Raw genomic sequence first — 15,902 nt, 5'->3', positions numbered from 1 at the left:
TGCTACAAGATCTTGTTGATGGATTTCCCTTTTATTTGGAGGTTTGCCTTCAAGAATAGCACTTGCCGTCATGAGGTGTTTTTCCATGGGCCTGCGCTCTCTCTCTCTCTCTCTCTCTCTCTCTTGACCAACCACCTAACAATAGAAGCACCAGACCCAGCAGTTTGTCCATTGGCTGCGGTTAGTTTTTGGGTTGGCTTAATAGAAGTAGACAGCAAGAGCAGCCTGGCTGTAAATGGCTAATAATCAAGGTTTCGATTAAAAAATAGTAGCTCTCTGAGCTTGTAACCACTCTCTTTTCCAGCAACTGTATTTAGTCTGTCTTAAAATACACTTTTGAGGAGGAAGATGGGAAATGGTTGGTTGGGAGGAAGCAACCCATTTGCCTGTGGAAATGTTATTTTGGGCTACAGTTCAGTACAACTCGCTTTCGTGCCATTTCTGTCCTTCGGGGCAGCGCTTCCTAAAATTAGCGCTGTGTTTCTTTGAAAACAGCATTGAAATAGGCATTTGGAGAAATCTCATTCAGATCGTCTTGGAGATTATAGAGAGGCATAAGTGAGTGCCTGAGGGAAGCGTTTGTGGTGCAGTTTCACTGTGGGTTCATGTATGGGTGGTAGGAAGGCAAGTGCTTATTATTGTGGGGTGGGCTCTTGTTCCTTTTGTTAAATGCTCTACGCGGTTGCCAATAGCAGAAATGCAATCCCTCACTGTACTTTTTTGTGTGCTTGATGGTGGACCTCACTCAGCTTCACCTAAGCTTTAACACGGGGTCAGCAAACTTTTTCAGCAGGAGGCCAGTCCACTGTCCCTCAGACCTTGTGGGGGGCTGGACTATATGGGGTGGGGGGAATGAACGAATTCCTATGCCCCACAAATAACCCAGAGATGCATTTTAAAGAAAAGCACACATTCTACTCATGTAAAAACACACTGGTTCCTTGACCGTCCACAGGCCGGATTTACAAGGCGATTGGGCCGGATCCAGACCCTGGGCCTTAGTTTGCCTACCCGTGCTTTAACACCTCCAATCTGATCTGATGAGCAGTAAGCTCCACTTGTTGCCTTAGTGCTTCTTTCCAAGCTTGTTTACGTAGGACTGTAGCATATATGTGTGTTTAAACTGTAGCCCTCTTGTTTGTTTGGAAATATCAGAGATTTCTAAAACACAATTTTAAGGAAGTACAGTTGGGGCGCTTCCTCAAAGTTCTTGCCGTGTAGACTGCTACTGTTCAGGTTTCCATCCACTCCGTTCCACATAATTCCAACGCTACTTTTCTCCCCATCTCCTCAATAGTCAGCATTGTGAGAACACTAAATAGGTTTACTTCTCATTGGGCTGGGTTTCTTGTAAGGGGCATCCCTCTTTAAAGGTGATTGTGGGGTGCAGTGCTCATCAAGCTTCAGGGCGAGGGAGCTGGCGTTTTTCGTAGACAGCTTTCTGGGTCATGTGGCCAGCATGACTGAACTGATTCTGGCACAACGGAACACCATGATGAAAACAGAGTGCACGGAAACACCATTTACCTTCCCGCCACAGCAGTACCTATTTATTTACTTGCACTGGCGTGCTTTTGAGTTCCTAGGTTGGCAGAAGCTGGGAGCTTACCCCGTTGCGCAGATTTGAACCACCGACCTTCTGATCGGCAAACCCAAGAGGCTCAGTGGTTTAGACCACAGGGCAACCTGCTCTTGAATATATATATTCTGTGTGAAGCAGACTGAGGTGGTTCTTTCTCTTCCATTTTTATATAGACGGCATATAGCTATCATTTCCTGGTTGTCATCAACAAGACTTTTATTTTAGTTTTTATTCCCCAGAGAGGGGAGAGAGCTCTCCATCGACATCAATGTAGATATTAAATATATCCATCTTCCTCTTCCAGCACTATACTCTCGCTCTCTCCTTCCCACCCAGTTATCAGTTTTTAAAATCTCTTACTCAGTATTCCAGGCTACTAAGTTATTATAGGGCTGTATGGGGGGAGAGTTCGGGAGGGAAAATGAATTGGCCCCTTTAGGGTTTTTTTAGCATCTTATGATTACCACGACTCTGCCAACCTAGCAGTGGTGTGGTTTGGGCTTACAGTGACCCTAAAGTATGAGTATGAGAAGAGTCGAACTGGTACTGGTGCCCTTTTCCTTCTCCCTCCTCAAAAAATACCTTGGTGCTTGTTGAAAATCTAAAAACATCAGAAGCCATGGGTTTGAGGTATTTCTTTTTTTAATATGCAAAGCAAGTGTTCTGAAAAGAGACAGTAATTTTATCATGCTGTGGAATAGAACAGCTTCTTGACATAGCAACACCTGCCACCTGTAGCTAATTGGCTGGTATCCAAGTAACACTTTTGTAAATGCATGTTCTCCAGAGATGTTAGGACTCTGAAATTTTGATACAGTCAGAGTTGGAATATAATCAAGACTCAGGTGATTTATGTTTTTAGTCAGTCTAGTATGAAGTCTAAATTTTGAATACTCAGTCAGTGAAGACACTCCAAATCCAACTACCAATTTTAAACCTATTCCTTACACTTTGAATTTGTGCCGTGAAGCCTGAATCATCCCCTAGGCCTGGCTTCTATATTTTATTGCCAAATGTACATCTCTCCCCCCCCCCCATTTTCTAATAATGGTAGATTTAAATTTTGGTCCAAAGAAAAATAAAAGCCAAACTCATAAACAAAAATCTGCATGCTGCAGTTTTTTCAATGGATGTTGGTGTGACGACCCCCGCCCACCCTCCAAAAGGATTTTGCAAATCAAGTATTTGATATCATTGACCAATTCAATGAGCAGCTGTAGTATGCATTCAGAAGCCAGATGTGGGTGGAATTCCCACATCTGTCAGGGCCCCAGTAGTGTTTTGTTGCCACCTCTCAGCAGATAGTAATTGCCAGTTTTCAGAATGAAGCCTTGCATCGCCTCCTGGTTCCCTTCCCTTGATGGCTGCCATCAAGTGTATTAAGGGCTGAAGCCACTGTATGTACACATGGCGGTTAAACGGGTGGAGGCTGGGATATCATTTAATACTGCATTTAATACCCCTTTCTCTGGCTGTGCAAGGAGGAGAGGGACTGTGAGTGTGTTGCGCAAGCAGGTGTCTGTGTGCAAATGGGATACAACCGTTATTCCTGCTTAGGTTTGAGAATGCTAACTGGGCAAAATCATACTTTTCACAACTGTTAGTAATCCCATTCTTTTCACTGTGATAGCTTAAGCTTCTTCAAATGCAAGCCTTAAAGTTCATATATGTGCATTTTCCTCAGTGGACTTCTTAAGATGCTTTTTTTAATAAAAAAAAATCATCCTTATTTTTTTGTATTTTTATGTGCTTTGTGAAATATGTCAATGTGATTCATTTCTGAACTCTAATCTATTCTCTATTCTGAGAACTCTGTGCCAGCTCTCAGCAACATACTGGCATTAGTTTATACAAGAATGTTTTGTTCTTGTGCTAGAAATACATAACTGAAGCCCAGTGCCTATGTGTAGTAAACAAACCTAAGTGAATGTACATAATGGGGGTATGCATTTCTGCCATATGGCAGCAGAACTGCTGAAATATGCATGTACCACTGTGTAATGTGTTCATGCAGTATTCCTTTCTTATAGCTTGCTTTCTGTATGAACATATTGTTTCAAACTATTTATGGTGTCCATAAATTAGCTAATACTCATTTATGAAAAACTTCATTGTCTAAAAATTAAAAGGTTCCTATGTCCTTTTGTGGGGGGGGGGGGGAGAGAGAGACATGTGTTCCTTTGATTTCAAGATTTGGAATACACCCTGTGACCCAGTTATACTGTTAAAATGATCGTGACTGCCTTGAGACATACTGGTGACTTGTTTTATTGAAGCTTTAAAGCAAGCAAAATGGATTTTTCATTTCAACACTGTCCCTTGCAATTCTATCAACTTGTTTTATAAAATGAAAACATTAGTATAATATATTACTTTCTTCCAAGGAGCTCATACACTGTTCTTTTCTCTCTCCCCACTGCTTCCCCCCAATTCTCACAACAATTTTCTGTGTGTATGACTGGCCCATGTCCATCCCTTGAGCTTCATGGATGAGTGGAAATTTGAACTTGGGTCCTAGACTTGATTGATTTTGATTGATTGATTGATTTTATTTCTATGCCGCTTTTCATTCACATGAATCACAAAGCTCCTTACAAGCAATAAATAACAATAACATAATAGAACATCACAAATGCAACACAAATCATACAGAATGGTTAACAAATCATCAGTAAAACAGTTAGCAATCTATAAAACAATATTTTAAAAAATTAAAAAAAGAGAGAAAAATTACAACAAAAGTCATATTGTAGGATTCAGAAAGTACTACAGCATTCGTAATCTATAAAACAACATTAACAAAATAGCAACCAAAAAATAAACTAAGCACTGTTGAATTCATACAGGCACTTTCCATACCTCCATGACTCATAATCTTTCACTCGATTCAGTCCCTTAAAAGACACATACACACAATGCCCATGGCAGCAGCTCTAACCACGTTAACAGTGCAGATGTAATAGTCATAGTGTGAATTTGGCCGGAAGCAGGCTGCGTGACTAGCTAGGGATCTGTTGAGGAGAATATTTGCTGAGCACAGACCTGTCCTCAGTTCAGCAGACTTTTCTTGAAGGCAGAGCCAAACCTGTGTAACGTAGTAATCAATCCAGACCTATTTCTGTGACGTCTTCCCTGGTATATAATTTGGATCTCTGATTATCTGGAGTGACTTTCCTTCTTAGTCACCCATTAGCAGACCATAAATCTAAAGCCCATTGATGTATTTTATGCCCATATTTCCACCTCTCTCCAAGTCCCCTGTTTTCAGCACAGTGGAAGCCAGAAAAATGCTACTGAAAAAAAAACTGCAGTTTTCCAGGAACTGAGTAATATATTCTCCAAATGTTCATTGTGTTGAGACATTGTTAGATTCCTTTCCAACATTAAGTGGAATGTCTGGTTGTAAAGGTTGGTCTATGCCAGAGGTAACCAAGATGGTCTCCTCTAGATGTTGGATCCCATTCAGCATGGCCAATGGTTAGGGATAATGGGTGTTGACATCACACTGGCTTTCACTTGTATACAGTGTTAGGTGGACAGTTTGATATATGCCAGCAACTCTTAGAACTCACAACAAGCCTTCTCAAAAAACTGTCTTGATTCATTCATGAGTGCATTCATAGGAAGACATCCTTTGAAACGTTAGCGCTGAATCATCCATTTTTAAAAAATATTCCTTTTGTGCAAAAGTATATATTAGTAATGCGCTATTGCTGATATCCCGCCTCCTGAACCTTCATGTTTGCTGATTTTTAACCAAAAGCATCCTAGTTTGTGTGCAAGAAGAGGGATCAAGTTGTTTAGTACTTCACATAAGTGTGTCATAGCATGAAAGAAAAGTGTAAAGGGTGACTGACTGTTGTGCTAAAATAGCAAAGCACAGTTAGCATATTAAAGTATATTTAATAAACTTATTCCCATGGTGCATGTGCACATCTGTGTATGCACACAACACACACACACACACACACACACACATTGTGCCATTGTAATGATGAGTGTTAAAATAGGATTATATTTTTCTAATACAAGTTAAGCATTTACTAAAGCATAAATCAGTTTTATGTACCTTATTTAATAATCACGTATCTTGGACATGTTAGTTTTTGGTTACAGTGGTACCTCAGGTTACGAACTTAATTCATTCCGGAGGTCCGTTCTTAACCCAAAACCGTTCTTAACCTGAGGCACGCTTTCGCTAATGGGGCCTCCCGCTGCCACCACGCGATTTCCGTTCTCAGCCTGGGACAAAGTTTGCAACCCGGAGCAACTACTTCCGGGTTGGTGGAGTTCGTAACCCGAAGCTTTTGTAGCTCAAAGTATTTGTAACCTGAGGTACCACTGTTCCTGAGGCTTCATGTTAATGAATGATAATTTTGTTATCTATTTTTGTTTTGTCTTTTGTTTAGTGGCTTTTTTAAATCAACCTGAAGTCTCACCAATTTCTCTCTTGTTTCCTGATTTCTCACCAATTTCTTTGCAGACCCACATTTCAAGACTTCCCCCTGGAGCTGTGGCGGGGCAGTCAGTGGCCATTGAAGGAGGAGTCTGTCGACTGGAGAGCTCAGCAAGCTGAACCGCTCCTTGTCTGGTCAGCAAGCAGAGCACAAATCCATTATGTATATTAAGCTCCTTGGTGTTTTAACAGATGTTGAGGATTTTACTCTCATTTTATACTCCTTATTGCAACCACGTGCACCCTAACTTGAAACAAGTGCTGCTGTAGCTTTATATTCTTTGTTTGAATGTATATGAGAATTTGTCTCCCAGTGGAATAGAAACTCTGTTCCCAGTTGTGCAAATGAAAATAATGTATGGATAATTTAATGTTACGAAACATTTTTATGTGTTAATCGGTTAGCCTATAAGAAAATAATGCCCTAAAATTCCAAGGGAAAATGGTTAAAAATTGTGCGGTAGTAGCAAATGTTGTTGTTTCACATTGTGAAGCTAGAGGCTTCTGAGCTACTTGGAATACAGAAGTGACCAAATGCTCTTTACATTATTTAATAGTTTCAGTGGGTCCAGTGGTATCTTAAACATGTTCTTTTTGCATATAATATATATAAACAGTGATTGGTTTCAGTGAAACAATTTGGAGGTGACTATGGCCTGACTTTTTGTTCTTCCCTATTCAGTTGATGGTACTTTTTTGGCTTAAGTATTGCATACTTCAAGCTGTTATGTGTTATGAAAGGCTCTGTAAAGATAACGTACAGTCATGAAGTCGTTACTTTGTGTATAATGGAATATTGGAATGTAAATAAGAACAAAGTTTATTGGAAGAGTCAATATTATTCTTTGGTTTAAATATATTTTTAAGAGAATGGTGTAGAAATAAACATGATATTACTGGATAAATAATGTAAAGTGTATTAAATTGATGATGAAGAGGACCCTAATTCTACCTTTCTTCGTCAGTTCTTTAAATTCCAAATTTGTAGTAAAGGTATATAAATGTTTGCAATTATATTTACATGTTATGAATATAGAGTTACAAGTGGCCTTTTGAAGAATTTATACAGCCAAAATTCATGATATTGCATCATTTTATATACTTGATTCTTAGATATGAGTTCATTTTTCTTATTGTTTCAGGATCTTCAGCTGTTTAATTGTTTGCATGTTTACAGGGATATAATGGCTTAGAACAATCTTATTGAGTACTTGATGAGCTGTCAAAATAGACTAAGGGAATTTTATTGGAGATTTTTTATATTGTGTTGAAAGATGTTATATGCAGCCTTTAGAAATAATTGTTTGGTATCATCCAACATATTCTTAATCCCACAACCAACTTTCCTTGGCAAATTGATGTGCCATCACTCTGTTTAACTTCACAAATGAAAGGAAACATTATTAAAAACTGATTTTAATCAGGTTCATTCTATTTGATATGTAACGCATGAAATCTCAGTGGTAAGAAATATCTTCTGATCTTTTATTTCAGTTACGTATTTGAACATAATGTCTGCTGGTTTGCTAAACTTCATCACAGGAGGCTACAAGTTGTGCCACAATAGCTGCATTTGGGTGTGTCTAGATGCACAAAACTTTAGCACTAAACCTATCTGGAAATGGGCTCAATGCATCAATGCCACACATTTATCTTCTCATCCAGAAACAGGCATAGGGAGAACCATTTTTGTCTGGTCTGAAAAGATGCCAGTTTTTCACAGCACTGATTTGCTAAACCTTCTGTCAATCACACAGCTAACTTCCCTTCTTCAAATCAGGGCTGTGTTACAGTGCTAATTGGTGGCTTTTGTGTTGGTCACTGGAGCCTGATGAAAGGAGAAGTGGAACGCCATTTAAAAATAATGCACTATAAAAAATGAAATTCAAAGTGAGCAGCCTGCCTAAGGTGCAAGGACAGGGAATGATAGTCAGGTTTCAGCCTGGAACCAGATTGCATAGACAATGAAAAGCAAATGTTTGGGAAGCTCACCCTGCAGCAGGGGGGTAGGGGGAACCCACATTCTTCTTTGCAGGTTCACAGTTTTTACCCCCAACATTCCTGCTTCTAGACAAAGGAAGCACAATCTGTTTCTCACTCATGATTCCAGATACTATTTATTCATAGTAGTCAGATGCCCGGCAGCAGAGATCGGGAATTGGTTCCATTGTTAAACTTTCTAATACAGAAAGCACCGTTTTTTGTTCATTCTTGTGATAACCTCATGAGACTGTTTTCTAATAGAGATCCATACGGATGGGAGATAGGAAACTACCACTTGCTTTCCTCTATTGTAAGAATTGTCAGTTTACCCTTTGCTCTCTGTTCTTCAGCCAGCTACCAACCCGCACAGGGCCAGTCTCGTTCACTCAGTCTGACAGAGACTGTCTTTACATGCAGGGTAAGTCCCTAACTCACCGAGGGTGTGACTACCCTCATTTGGGGTAGCCAGCCACTCAAAGCTGTTCCTGTGGTGTGGTGCTTTAATTACATCCAAGTGCAATTAGGTGCAATTTCCCCCTTTACACTTTAGGACCAATTAGAGCATTTATCCCAGAAATCTCCACCACACTCCAGATTTATTTACAAAATAATCTTGCATGTGGGATTGTCTCAAGATAGGTTTGAAGAGAACTGATGGTGTAGCTTTGTATAATGCCACGTTTAAAGGACCAGTGGCTTGAATACCACTGAGCAACCGCTGATCAATCTACCTATTTTCTGTCTGAGCACTACCATCTCGTGATCTGAGTGTCTACAAAGCACATTTGGTGGCAGTTGATGTGATGGGTTTCTAGTAAGTACCATGTAGTTATAGAAAAAGAGGTGCCGGAACACACCATGAACACTTCCCTCATTTTCTTAGAATGGCAATGATGCGCACCTGAGAGGTGCCAGAACTGAGTTCTGGTGAGTTCCAGCTGAAAAAAATCCCTGGTACCATGTTAAGTATTACATTCAATACGTAGAGAATGGATGAAGATAGCACAAAGTTAGCAAGGTTTTGTCCTTGTCCATTTTATAGAGGGATGCTTGGGATGAACGTTCACAACCCGCAGCGGCACATCTGCGCATGCGCGGCTTGCAATTTGGCGCTTCTGCACACGCGCGACCGCTGAAACCCGGAAGTAACCCATTCCGGTACTTCTGGGTTTCAGCGGTCCGTAACCCAAAAAAACGCAACCTGAAGCGTCTGTAACCCAAGGTATGACTGTATATGTAAAGCATGAACAGTTACAAGATCCAGAATATAAGGTACTATATTGTACTCCATATATTGTATGCTGATGAAGATACAGAGAGGCAAAACTAACACTATTAATCAAGGAATAACTGAAGGTAGATATTTGATTAATATTGTTTGGTTTTCTTTCATTATATCTACAATATAGCATAGAGTGAAATATATACTTATTTTTAAAGGTAAACTGTGTTTCTGTGTGCTCTGGTTTTGTCACGGTGTCCCGTTGCGCCAGAAGCGGTTTAGTTATGCTGGCCACATGACCCAGAAAGCTGTCTGTGGACAAACGCCAGCTCCCTCGGCCTGAAAACGAGATGAGCGCCGCACCCCATAGTTGCCTCTAACTGGACTTAACCATCCAGGTGTCATTTACCTTGATTACCTTTTTTTAAACGTGCCGAGTCTTGTTATTGTTTATGCTTTGGTTTCCAAGGACCCCCTTCTCTCTTTTTACTTTATTCTGGGATTTTAGTTTTATGTAAGTTTTAGTTTTATGTAAGACCCTGATATTGGGAAAGATTGAAGGCAGAAGGAGAAGGGGACAACAGAGGACAAAATGGTTGGACAGTGTTCTCGAAGCTGCCAGCATGAGTTTGACCAAACTGCGGGAGGCAGTGAAAGACAGGAGTGCCTGGCGTGCTCTGGTCCATGGGGTCACGAAGAGTCGGACACAACTAAACGACTAAACAACAACAACAAAGACAGTAAGTGATCCAGATTGAAAAGCTTGGTCTGTAGCATTCTGAGAAATAAAAATGAATTATTAGCACGGTGAGATTTGAACACTAAATGCTTGCTGACAAAGCCTTGCAAGTGCTTATTTCACTGCCACTGTTAGAATGTCAAATGAGGGCGTGGCGTGAACTAAAGCTTAATGAATAGGCCAGGGTTCCTCACCTAAACTGCTCCTACTAGCATCTTGGGTAAATTGCCATTGGCTTCGTTTCCCTTGAGAAATGGGCCCAGAGTGTGCCTTTTAATTTTAGGAACAAGAAAGGATTATCAAAGATAAATGAATTCCAACATAAATGAATTCTGGAGTCCCTGGCACCATGTAATTTTGGCTCTTGGCGGTAACTGATATTGTCCAAGGAGAAATTACACACTTGTTGGTTGAAATTATAAAGGAAGGGCAATAGATGAAGTGCATGTAAATACAAATTGCTTGTAAACTGTTGATTTATGTTAATCAAACACGCAATTAGACTAGTCACGCACTAGACAGGTTGGAGCCGTAATTTCCAACTGGTTTTTCTTAACAAGGCTTGGCCATGCTCTGTATGCTATTACGTCTACAGTAATAATGTAGCGTATTAGAAAGGGGAAGTAATATAGAATGCTAAGAGAATTTTAGGATGGATATTAATCTTTCATGTGAATGATATGGAGACTACTGTTAAGAGCTTACTCGAGGTTTGCATAATAAGTGTATGCTACTTGTGGGGAAATGCAGGTGTGTGTCTGAGGGGACCTGATATTATTTTCAGCCCATTTTAAGATTACTGTATTTGTTTGGGAGAACCTTTTAAGAGAATGCAGTTACATCCAAGTGGTCTGGGAGTATTTTTTTACAGCTCTTTTCAGCTATATGCAACACCTTTTGACTGGAAGAAGAAAGACTACAATTGCCCAGAATATTCCTAGCTGGTGAGTTGCTCCTTGATGCTGTGCTGCAAGGAACATTAGCTTTAAAATTATAATGCCTTATGGGGTTCGTCATTTTGGAATACACCAGCAACTTGCAACTTGATCACCTGCAGTTTGATGAGCTTGCATTTCTCATGAGCTCTGTCTAGAGTGAGGAGTAGTTCTAGACCCATGGTTCCAAACGTGGGACACATTCCCCACAGGGCGGCAATTTGATTTTTAAGGTGGGCAATTTGAAAATGATATTTATAAGAATTATAATAATTATTATATGTCATGGGGGGGGTGCATCAGAATTTTAGAGATGCTTAGGTGGGGCATGGCCAAAAGAAAGGTTGGAAACCACTGCACTAGATGATATGTGTTAATATTAATGGCTGTTGTCAATGAAATAATAATAATAATAATAATAATAATAATAATAATAATAATAATAAAAAAAAAAAAAAAATTGTACCCCGCCCATCTGGCTGGGTTTCTCCAGCCACTCTGGGTGGCTTCCAACAAAGATCAAAAATACATTAAAATGTCACACATTAAAAACTTCCCTGAACAGGGCTGCCTTCAGATGTCTTCTAAATGTCAGGTAGTTGTTTATCTCTTTGACATCTGATGGGAGGGTGTGCCTGGTTCCCTGTAGCTTTGCTTCTCACAATGAGGGAACCACCAGAAGGCCCTCGGCGCTGGACCTCAGCGTCCGGGCAGAACGATGGGGGTGGAGATGCTCCTTCAGGTATCCTGGGCTGAGGCCGTTATGACTGCATTGACAGGTCTGGAATCCTGGGACAAATCTATTCTTTATTTATCTCCACTGCCCCAGCCACACATACAACCTTTTTCTGATTTTTTTTTAAATTAAAAAAACAACAGTCTTTTCACTTTCACAACAGTGTAGTTAAAGGCCCTTAGGCCAGGCTTCTACTCCAACGCCACAATTTACTCTCCTTTGACTCTTGCCACACGGGAGTTCAGCATGAAAAAAGGACAGGCTCTAAAGCCTACAAGAGGAGGAAGGATTAAATATAAAACTGGCAAAGAGCCACAGTGAAGGATTGTAATGTCGGTGTTTGCAGTACTCTAGAAAGCCAAGATGAGGGTGCTTCACTGTGACCAGTGTGTAATGACTGTGGGGGAAATTACCACAATGGGAGGGAAACCAGCTGCAGTTGCTGAAACTATAGTAAAGGAAGCCAGTTTAAATGAAGGATAGCCATTTACTATGCCTTGAAAAAGCAGAGTATTTTCTCAGGGCGGTAATTGACAGCAGTATTTCACAAGGCCTTGGATAAACTACAGAACAATATAATACTGACATCTACAGCAGCTAGGGATTCCACCAATATGCATTTACCTCTCAAATTGCCGTTGGTTTTATGATGTTTAGATGTTATGTTTTGAAATTGCTTAGTGTAGTCATAAAACACTATGTGTTTATGCAGTCATAATAACGTTTTCATGCACACTTGGGAGGCCAGCTCACAAAGATACAATCAGGTGATTTAAAAACAAGCGGGAAAATTCTTGATTTTGTTAATGAATAAAAACTATAAACACTGTGTCTTTTTTCTTTCTTTCCATTAAAGAGGACATAACCTGAGACCAGTTCAGTGTTGATACGCTTAGCCCACCGGTGATGGGAAAATAACCCTTCTCCAAATTTTGATTCCTTGCAGCATATTGGTCATGTCAGTCCGAACTCCTTTTTCGTGTGAGTTATTTTGAAACATTTTTGCTCACAACTAAGTAAGAAACAAATCACAGAGCTCTAACTACGTTCCAGATGGTTCTGCTCTTGTTACATCCAAAAGAAAAATTAACGGGAGGGGGAAGCTAATATTTTAAAACAAGGTTGACTATGCTTGATTGAGCTTTCCCCTGAAGCACATCATGTCCTCTTTCTGAGAGTGGTCTTGCAAGTTGCAAAGATGCAGACCTAGATTTCTTAAGTAATCACTGGATGAGTTATTGGATTCAGATGTATTTGAGATGCACTGGGATGCATCCAGCTAAGTTCTCAGTCAATCCCATTGAAATTCATTTACCTAAGTAAGTTGTGTCTATTAATTTTAATGGGTCTACTTTGAGGTGTTACTAGCAATGGGTACAACCCAGTGTTCCCCCGTTTTCTCTTGCTCTCTAAAACACACACTCAGTTTGGTTTTAACAGAATTCAGTAAAACAATTACAAGTTTCCAACTTCTGCAGTGTGTTGAGATCTTAAAGTGGCTTGCAAAGTTTAGCCAAATTGAAACACAGACTTTTTACCTAATTCTTTCCTGGAAAGCATTAAGCTTGGCAAAACCGTTATTGCTCAAACTGCATTTAACGACAATGAGCTGCATAGAGGCAGACGTCTGTAACTCTCAAGGAAGTTAACTGAATTTTAGAGTGAGCTTATAACTCAAAAGTTTAAAAATAAGCTCTACAAAGCTTCCTCTTCCTATTCACCCTCCCTGAAAGAATATAGATACATAGAGCACTGTCATTAGTTTGCATTCTGTTGCTGCTGTCCAGAAAGAAGGAAGGCTTTGCTAAGGAACGGCATTGTTGAGGATGCAAATAGGCCCACTATTGCAGATGTGTCTGTCTTTTGCTCGATCACTAGTCATAGCCAGCTGCAACAGGTCAAGCATTTACCCTGCAATACTTGCTATATGTGTGTTCTCTGAACTAAATCCCACTGAGTTCAGTGAGACTCATCTTTGGGTAATGGGTGTTTAATTGTTATCTATCTCCCTGCCCCTTTTAAAACATCTTGTTGAGCCTTGAAGAAGAAGAGAGTATCCCTCTGTTTGCCATTTTGACCTCCTGCTTTCTAATACCTTTACATCATTAATTACAGATTTTATTGTATTTAAATAACATTTTGTCTAGAAACATGGATGACTGCAAGTTGGCAATTCCTGACCATGACAGGGAGTTCAGAACAATCCTTGACTTAAAAGCTTTCAAAACTCATCATGCCTGATCGGCTGCATACATGTTGAAAGAATTGTCACCAGTATTACAATATTCAAAATATTAATCTGGACGGCGAATTGAGTTCTTGTCTCATAAACCTACATCCATTGCGATCTCATCTTTGGTTTGTTCTTCCAGCCAAGTGCCAAGAGCAATAATGACTGGCTGCCAGTTGGCCATTAGCCTTTTCACTAGTCCTGAAAAGTCATACTGAGGAAATCCATAAAGTTTTCATATGTGTTGAAAAATGTATATATTTCCATGTAGGGTATGACTAATGGCAATGCAAGCAGACGGCTTGTTCATGTTTAAAGCTGTATAATGGAGCCACATCCTTAAACACCCAGTTTTGGCATCGAAAGCAGTGTGAGAGGTGAGTGAGGTTGTCTTTCTTGGAGCTCTTTTCTAGTTTGGTTCCTCAACCTGTACATAACATAGTTGCCTGAAACTGCCACCCTAGGAAATACTTAACAATATGCCACAATTACACAAGTCATTTCTTTTTGTAGAATGGTAGCCCAAAGCACTGCTGAGAGAAATACCGTACATTATATTGATAAATGAGTACTGTATAAGCAAACTCCCCAAAGCATGCTTGGGGTGTGATGCATTTTGTATCGGCACATTATAAATTTTAGAGATGCACTATTTTCACAGAGATACCTAGGCATAAATTAACTAGTGTAAACTTCCAAGACATAGCTGGCTGCATGTCTTCCCTGTGCCCTACACCCTTTCCCAGACTTTGCCCAAGCTACAGCTCGGCAGGATTGCAGCCCTGATTTCTTGGACTAGGACTCCCTCCAGTAACTCCCTTATTCTACATATTCTCATTAGATGTCATCAGTTATTCTTCTTGCCAATTCAGGGAAGTAAGTTTTAACGAAACTTTGAGAACATTTTTCTGGTGCAAACTTCTGCTCCTTCGGCACATTTGTATTTTATATAGATGATATGGCTCTTAGCTTTAATTTGGATTGAATTGCTGCTTAAAAACCAGCTACTTTTTCATACTTCTGGAAATGCTGAGTGAATCTTCTGTATTCCATGCTAAGTATGCTAACATCTAAAATATTAATAGTTCCTGCCATGATACAAAAACTATTTTGGTGGAGGAAGTATGGAGAGTTCAACATTTAATATCTTCTACAGGTCAAATAATGCTGACCCCCACCTTTTTAGCATTTCTTTATTCATTTTTTCAATTACAACCACCAACCAAAGAAAACACATACAGTACAACCAAGGCTTTTTTCAGCCAGAACTCACTGGAACTCAGTTCCGGCACCTCTCAGGTGGGTGATATTGAGAAGGGAGGCATTTATGGTGAGTTCTGGTACCTATTTTTCAAGAAAAATAGCACTGAGTGTTGGGAATTCCATTCCACCCTTTGCTGCAAATATGGGATTGTTCCATGTCACATGTCTGTTTACGTTCCAGCACTGATTGCCGGCGTGAGCGGAACTTCCACTCTATATTGCTTTTGCTTTTCAGTCTCTCCAAGAAGACGGCAAGGAGAGATGCCATGTTTTCTTTGTCCTGATTTATGTATAATAAATGCGTAGTTTAGTATGTGTCTACAGCCTCAAGCCTCTTCTGTTGCACAGCTTACACTGCTGAGTATAGTGTGCTCAAGTCTGCAAGCTTGAGTCACTGATGCATGTCGGAGCAGAGGTCTATGGATCGCCTCAGCGGCAAGGCTGAGGGGAGACACTCCAGCTGGGGCCGAGCCAGCTGGCTTTTCGACCCCCCTATTCCGACACTGAGTACAACCCAATGCATAATCACATAGTCCCAAGCATGCTATGCCTTATTAACTCAATAAGCCTTTCCTTGCTTGTCTGGTGGTGCCAGCAGTCTGTCTTCCTTTGCTTTTAAAGGCAATGAAACAATACTACTGTTCTCTGAAGTCAAGGTCAACCCCATATGCTTCTTTCAAGTTGACCTGCAAATTAATTGTTTTGCAGCAATCATAAAGGTTAACTCGAGGATCACCAGCCTTCTTGGATAATGAT

At 40.2% G+C, this 15,902-nt stretch overlaps 1 protein-coding gene and 1 long non-coding RNA gene across 8 annotated transcripts in view; both read left to right on the top strand.

The window, feature by feature from the left end:
- Nucleotides 1-7,462, top strand: part of TASP1 (taspase 1) — a 62,972-nt gene extending 55,510 nt beyond the window's left edge. For all 6 annotated transcript variants that reach the window (XM_080999240.1, XM_080999239.1, XM_080999241.1 and 3 more), the window contains one exon: nt 6,066-7,462. In XM_080999240.1, the coding sequence (XP_080855366.1) occupies nt 6,066-6,158 (93 nt within the window). In that variant the 3' untranslated portion in view covers nt 6,159-7,462. The remainder of the gene's footprint in view (nt 1-6,065) is intronic.
- A 735-nt stretch (nt 7,463-8,197) lies between these two features.
- LOC308473665 lies at nt 8,198-15,463 on the top strand. 2 transcript variants are annotated; one of them, XR_013984165.1, is made up of 4 exons: nt 8,198-10,926; nt 12,510-12,634; nt 14,155-14,260; nt 15,328-15,463. It is a non-coding gene; the product is annotated as an uncharacterized lncRNA (long non-coding RNA). The 2 variants fall into 2 exon arrangements; XR_013984166.1 differs by lacking the exon at nt 8,198-10,926 and having other exon boundaries at nt 11,392-12,634.
- The last annotated feature ends 439 nt before the right edge of the window (nt 15,464-15,902 follow it).

This window comes from Podarcis pityusensis (assembly GCF_964106645.2).
Source record: "Podarcis pityusensis genome assembly, chromosome: 3".
NCBI lineage: Eukaryota > Metazoa > Chordata > Lepidosauria > Squamata > Lacertidae > Podarcis > Podarcis pityusensis.
This window is presented reverse-complemented; position numbering and strand designations above follow the sequence as displayed.